Source organism: Thunnus albacares, chromosome 2, assembly GCF_914725855.1.
Source record: "Thunnus albacares chromosome 2, fThuAlb1.1, whole genome shotgun sequence".
In the NCBI taxonomy this organism is placed as follows: domain Eukaryota; kingdom Metazoa; phylum Chordata; class Actinopteri; order Scombriformes; family Scombridae; genus Thunnus; species Thunnus albacares.
In genome coordinates, this window is record NC_058107.1 from 21247113 (window position 1) to 21254335 (window position 7223).

At 40.3% G+C, this 7223-nt stretch overlaps 1 protein-coding gene across 1 annotated transcript; it reads right to left on the minus strand.

The window, feature by feature from the left end:
- Positions 1-410: 410 nt before the first annotated feature.
- cfap251 (cilia and flagella associated protein 251) lies at positions 411-7077 on the minus strand. Its single transcript, XM_044372672.1, has 20 exons — positions 6587-7077; positions 6289-6429; positions 6039-6148; positions 5845-5953; positions 5144-5224; positions 4969-5046; positions 4826-4867; positions 4442-4713; positions 4164-4340; positions 3805-4055; positions 3569-3720; positions 2841-3017; positions 2536-2720; positions 2336-2450; positions 2058-2221; positions 1867-1957; positions 1414-1557; positions 1084-1312; positions 796-906; positions 411-702 (listed from the first exon to the last, which is right to left on the minus strand). The coding sequence occupies exons 1-20, from the start codon at positions 6773-6775 to the stop codon at positions 575-577; spliced, it is 2946 nt and encodes a 981-aa protein (XP_044228607.1). The 5' UTR covers positions 6776-7077; the 3' UTR covers positions 411-574.
- Between the last annotated feature and the right edge of the window lie 146 nt (positions 7078-7223).

The following is a 7223-nucleotide window of genomic DNA, read 5'->3' on the forward strand; positions in this document are numbered from 1 at the left end:
ATTTCTGGCAGGTTTATTAGACTTAATTTCAGCACCATATACTGTTCAAATAACGTGGCACCAACACGTGGTCTGAATGCTCCTCCTCCTGTGAGGGCACTATAGATGTAACAATGTTATATTTATTGGGTTTCACAGGATTTTTGTGTTTATTCTGTTGTCAATAGTAGATTTATGAAAACTGATGTAAAAGTTTTGATGTTAACTGTGAAAGTCAAAACTTCAGCTTTCATCAGGGGGCCAAATATTTTTGATGGAAGGCTGGATTTGGTCCACGGGCAGCTTTTTGCCTACTACTGGTGTGCAATGGTATGCAACTTGTGTATTTACCGTTTAATTTGTTCATCTATAATTTTTCCTTTCAAAACGCATTTTATATGTAAAATGTAACACAACTGGACACGTGGATGTAACATGACACCACTTTATTCATTTTATTTCACCTTCAGATACATAAAATTACAGCATTTTTGTGAAGGTATGTAATGAAAGAACAACCTTAAACAGAGCAGCAGAGTCAAACGCTCATTGTCAACATGACTCAGCTCCCAGAGTTGAGCCGACAGTTTGTTGTTCACTCTGGAGAGGAAGGCCTGCCATCCTGCTGTGCTGACGATGGGAAGCCCAGGATGTAACCTGTAAATGTCTCCATTGATATCTCATCTGGGATCGCACTCTGTAGAGAATATTCTGAATCTCCACCTGGACACACACGCACACATCGAAAAGTGATGATGTTTCTGCAGAAGTTATGTTGAATTCTAAGGTTTGTGAGTGATTTTTTCTTATACATACCGTCAGATTTATGAATGTCGTGCTCAGAACTTTCCCCTTCTTCTTTTCCTTCACTGAGGCCAAGAAGTGTAGTGAAACACTCAGCCACCTCATCCTCCGTCATGGGTTCCCCTGTCAAAGACCATATCAAAATGCTTCACATGTTGGACTTTGTGACAAGCTGACAATGAAATATAACAAGAACAGAGAATCAAACTTTTTTTTTAAAAAGTAATGTGACAAAAATTCAAAATCCCAGCTGAAAATTGACAGACTAATCCTTCTTTGACTGAACAGCCTTCAACATACCTCGAACCTGTAGAAGCTCCAGCAGCTTATGTCTCTGCAGAACAGGCCGTCCTGTACTTCCACGCTTACCAAGGATGTGAAAAGCTTGACAGAGCTCATTGCTGGAGATGCCGAAGGCTGGCCGGTGGTTGACGTACAGCCTGATAAACTCCTCCAGGTCGATGTCGGTCACATATTTCCCTGTTTCAGCATATTTGCTGAACTTGACCTCATTTTGCATGTCTTCTATCTGGTAAAAAATAATACAGAGATCTGTTATTACAGTTCTGAGGTGTAAAACTACTAATTTTTGCAATGTTTTAATGTCAGATAAAATGACATTTATTGTACCTCCTGCTCAGTAGGGAAGTAGGCCAAAGCCCTCATCAGGGAGGGAACCTCTGTAAGAGGAATTTTGGTAGACACTTGACGTTTCTTCATTGAGTCGATGCCTTGATGGCGGATCTGGAAGTAATAGAAAAAGTCCTCCATCTCCTAAGGACAGAAAAGTCAAAATCAATGTGAGGCATTGAAAATTTTGAATGCTTAGTTAAAATTGTATAAGAAGGAAATGGCGAGGAAGACTGCAGCTTCATGTAAAATCTGATGTCTTAATCTTGCTTGCTTCTTCAATCCAAAAATACAGTAAATGTGTGAAAATAAACAATGCTCTAACACGGCAGATAGACAAGATTTCATATGTTGGTTGTTATATCTTTCCACAAATGCACCCAGTGTACAAGTTCTCCATTGAGTTTCCAGTGTTCTCCATTGAGTTTTAGATTTCTGCCACAATGAACTCACCCTGTAGAACTTTCCATCTCTGCCTCCCTCTAGAAGAGTGTAAAAGGGTGCCATGTCCTTTCCACCCAAGGATGCTGCTGCCTCCAACGCACTGCAGATATCACAACCACAACAAGGATTGACTCCAGGAAACATAATTACATTACTCTCTCATTTCCTGTGGTCCTCAGGTTGGTACCAGTAAACCTTACTTGAAGCTCATCTCCCATGACAGGACAGTGCAGTCGAATCCCCCTGCCGTAAAAACAAATCGGCCGTCGTAGGAACAGGCAAAAGCAGACACCCCCCACGGATGGCAGATCAAAGCGTTGGACTTGTAGGGGTTCCCATCCACAGGCAGAATCTGGAGACCCACCTGCAGGAAGTACAACATACTCTTAGTGGTAATGTCGATAATCTGATTCTGTTTTATCAAAACAGCAATATGTAATTAATATTTAAAATATTACAAACAAATTCAAGCTCTGACCTTGTCGTCTGTGATGAATACCATGTAATATGAGCTTGTCTCACGGTCTTCAGAGAAAGGAAGAACCGCTATTTTCTTAACAGGAGTTCCATATGTCAGGCCAAGGAGAGTCTTTCTGTTGTAAAATACAAGTAATAACAACTGTCACAGAAATACATTTCACATAAAAAAATATGATCTTATTACAGTATTTCACAGACCTACACATCTTGGTGGTGCTGTTTAAAAGCTTCATCTTGTATTGGTCTGAAGCAATGAGAAGAAATTGCTCTGCGGAGAGGGGCGGATACCAGGTCATGCACATTGGCACTGCGCTTTGCTCAACGCGCTCCGAGCTTAAAATGACAAGCTGGTTCACATCACTCTTTTCCAGGTCATACTCCACCTGTTATTCAGTCCCACACATGCACAGAGAGGTGGGTGCTAAATATTTGGTATAAAAAAACCTATATCACAAGACATCAAACTGGTCCAGAGGCCTACAATGCTGACAAAGCAGACTAACCAGTCGGCGGTCCATGCCCAGAGAAAGCAGTCTGGGCTGGGTGCTGTCCAAGTGCACCCCAAAAAGAAGATCTTTGATGGGTTTGTAGTGGGAACGGTATCTGCCCAGATATGTCCAACGAGGCAATGAGCCTTCATTAGTCTGCAAGCGGAACACTGTCACGGCTTTTCCGGCATCCTAGAAATTGCATTGGAACAATGAAAGAAAAGGTACATGTCATACTGGAAGTTTTGAAAATGTTCAAGCATAGAAGTAGATTTGCAATCCATAATCATGGAGTGAGACCTAGTTACTGAAGTGCTGAATGAACTTGATACTTGGACACACAAATACAAAAAAATTGTCAGTGCTGTTGCTAATAATTCAGATTAATGTCACAAAATCTCTTTCTATGTATATGTTACTGCTCAACCCCCCCGTAATCACAGCTTTAAAGCCCTAAAAACTTATTTTCTCAGTCCTCATGTTACTTTGATTAATGTAAGTTTCTGCCAGAGTTAGAAAACCTTTCGTTATTTCACTTCAGAAATTTCTGTATTTCTATTTTTCTCTGTGCTCTTCTCACTAGTTTGCAGTTGGCGGATCTCAGTCGGAAAAAGGTGACGTCACATATGTCCGTGCACCAATCAGGATTTAGCATTTAATCAGAATCTGAAGACTGTTGGTGGGTTGTTTGTCATTGTCAAGCAAATCTGATCAAACCACACCCACACCCGGAACTTGCTCACCGCAGTGGCGAGGTAGTTAGAGTCTGAGGAGAAAGTGATGTGATGGATGGCGTCTTTAGTGTAATGGAAACACTCCTCTGGATGACTTTGCAAAGTCGTTGGATTCAGTATGTGAACAGCTCCACTGCCAAAGCCGACAGCCAGGTACAGTCCTGTTCAGATACAAAAAGGGGGTCTTTACACTTTGCAGTTTTACTCAACTAAAACTGTGTCAAGGGGTAAAGATACTGGCTCACCTTGAGGGTCAAATGTGATACACTGAATCTGTTCCTCTGTCTCAAAGGCCCTGCTGCAGATGGTCAGTTTGCGGTCATAGTCCCACACTTTTAAAATGCCCCTTTGATTGCCCATGACCACATCTGGCCTTTTGGGGTGGCAGGCGATTGCATGTAGAGGCTCACAGTTCTCATGTATCAGGATCTCAGGGATGCCTGTCTGAGCATCTACATGTACTACTTTGGAGCTGGCTGTGGACACAACAAAGTTCCTGCAGAAACAGAAAGGTCAGCTTGGCTAGAATGCAGTTTTCTTGGTAATTTAATTTGCTGCAGGAAACAATTCAGAATGAAGACAAAATGGAGCGTATTTCTTTTACCTGATAATTAATGGTTTGGCCTCCAGTGTGCAGTCCTCCAGATATCCATCTGTACACTCTTTGGAAAAGGAAATGGAAACAATAGCATCAAGGTTGAATTCTCTGTACCAAGTCAGGAGCATGAAGTTTTCATTGTAAAAGTTGATATGTCCTCGGGTGTCACCAGTTACGATACAGCTGTGATATCAAATGAAACACATGCAAAGAGGGATTAGAGACCAGTAAATAGAAGCCACTTTCATAAGACAACAACAATTAATATTTCTGGCTCTGACTACCTGTCAGTTATAGCGAGCACAGTGATTGGATCTTCCTGAAGGGAAAGAACCTGGACATTATCTTTGGTCAAGCATTGGTTTGCAGCCAAGTCTTCCATCACTTGCCACACCACTATGCTGCCTGCTGCAGTGGCTGTTAGGACCTCAAGCTTTTTCCAGTGAAACACAGACTGGTTGAATGACCCGGTAACCATTTTGACAATGTGAGAGCAGTCAGGAGAAGGGTGAGGAAATGCGGGAGCATCAAATACACTGGGGGCTGCATTATAGAGCTGCAGTGGTGAACAGATGAAAATAGTGTAAAATATTTATCAAAACACTCATTGCCATAATAGACAGAAACATCTCTGACATGTCCTACAAAATCCTGATGATCATCTTTACCGTGCAAATCTTCAGGGCAAAGTATTGCAAACTTCCCTGGGCCTAAAAAAAAAAGACCAACTGATTATTGCAGCATATAAACACATTTTACTGAAATACTGAATACTGAACATAATTCAATAAAAAGGACCAGTGGCACTTACTGTGCTGTAAAGTAACACTTGGCTTTTACTGTTGCTGAGCAGCTGAGTACTATCATTTGGATTAAAAATTATGTAATCCTGAAAAACAATGCAATGTTTGAACGTTTGATCACCTGAATGCCATATATGTAAAGTTAGGTAAAAAAAAAAAAAAAAGAAAGGAAATTTGACTTACTTGAAAACCATGTGTAGGACTGAGTTCAGTAAACCACAAAGGCTTTTCTGTGTCATTTGTCCAATCCCAAATACTCACACACTGCAAAAAAATCATTCTGATCACTGCCAAATCTACTTATAGATACTCTTTATACTGTAAGACATGAATAGATGGAAATTTTACTCAAGAAAGACAATATTGTCAAATGTTTGCTGTTTCATAGAATTGATCTAAGTTGTATTTTGTACTTTGTGTTGCATTCTGAGATATTAACCATTTGATATAAATACAACAATTAACATACTTTCTGTTCTTCTAAATATTTAACCTAAAGGTGTGTTTAAACCCTAACCCTAATAAGACAAAAAAAAATCACAAAACAACATTTAAAGATCCAAAATATATAGATAAATATTCTATTCTATAATGTCATTTGTCATGTTATGTTTTGGAGCACTTTCATTGAAATAACAAAAAGTCACACAGCGTTTGGTGCTATTACACTCCTGACCTTAATTTTAGAGAAAAAGTGTCACTATTTCAACATCAGAGTGAGCATCTGTTTCCTATTCTCTATCAGTGGTGCAAGACCATTGGTTCGGTGCTGCTTGTGGAAACCACAGATCATAATTTGGTTTCTGTTTGTATCCTAAAATGTGTGCTTCACAATCTAGATCAAACACAACACCATAAAAATAAAATCATGCTGTCATACTCACTTGAACTTTTCCAGTTCCGATGGTTACCAGATGTTTTGTGTCCTTTGAAAACGCCATCGCAATGACACCCCCGTCAGGGTGGCAATCAAACAATGTATGCACAGGAATACTGGAATATTTATCATACATGTGGTTACCATCAAGAGCAAAAGCTGATACATGAAAATATTAATACGTGTAGAATCAAGAACTACCCGGAGTAGGAATCCCATATCATCACTGTGCTTTCTGGGCCCTGGTCTGCTGTCGCAATCCAGCGTCTGTCTTCACTCACACACATGCATGAAATAGGGCTGGAGTGACCCTGACAGTATTGAAGAATATATTTAAAATCAATATTGCAACCTGCGTATCACAGTTATCCATAGCTGCCCACATCACTCATAGCATTGACTTAATAGGAAGGACAATGTCTAGTGAAAATACAAGAGGTCGAAAACTGACCTGAAGTGTGTGCTGAGAGTTTGAGGTGTGATTGTATATGATACCAACATGAGCTCCAGCATAGAGGACCACCAGCCGATCGTGGTCTTGCAGACTGACGACAGGAAGAGCAGGGTTCATCCCAAAGACCCAGTCTAGTGACTGCATGCAGAGCAAATTTGCAGTATTGTCATGACTCAATGGATATTCTCACATCACTCTATTCTTACAAACCCTCTTGGTTGCAAGTGCAGAGGGTCAATATACAAATAGTACTCATTCTCTACATATATAAACACATTCAACAACATATACTTACCAGTGCATGTGTTCTAGTATGAGTTATCTTCTTTGGGAAAAGTGTGTCCCTGGTTGCAGTGTAGACTTGAGACTCCGCGGTCACTTTCAGTGTGTTGGAGTCTGTTTCCTCTCTCCTGACCCCAACACCATCTTCTTTATCCTTTCCGCTCTTCCTCTGACTCATTTCCTCCCCTTCATCATTATCCATACCTGCTGGTTAATTTTACACCACTTGGCCTTCTTGAAGGCTTGTTGAGGGCGCTAAGTCACTGCTAAAGGCAAACGTTAGCCTGAGAGTAGGCCACGAAAGATAACAGATTCCACAATTAGGGTTAAAGTAACTGAAAACAACGACCACAACACCAGCTCTTATCTAATTTTCTACACTCAAAGATGTAAAAACTAAAACAACTATTTAATCTTAAATTGTCAATTGTGAATCAAAAAACGCGATTTCTGTGGCTTCTTCTGTTGGGGCGTCTCGTTGCCTAGTTACCGTTGCTATGGGACGACCATCAGGCCTTTCACACTAAAAGCACAGTTTATGATGGATTTTCTAAACAAAGATATTAAACAAAGTACGTAAATCAACAGTTTTAGCAGCTTTCTTATTTTTTAGAGCTAAACATGGTTTTAATGTATTGCTTGGCTTCATT

Coding starts and splice junctions, on each gene's coding strand:
- cfap251 (XM_044372672.1), bottom strand. CDS start 6,775: ATGGATAATGATGAAGGGGAGGAAATGAGTCAGAGGAAGAGCGGAAAG. Junction 2,451..2,535: donor AGCACCACCAAGATGTGTAG/GTCTGTGAAATA, acceptor ATTTTACAACAG/AAAGACTCTCCTTGGCCTGA. Junction 1,313..1,413: donor ACTTCCCTACTGAGCAGGAG/GTACAATAAATG, acceptor ATTTTTTACCAG/ATAGAAGACATGCAAAATGA.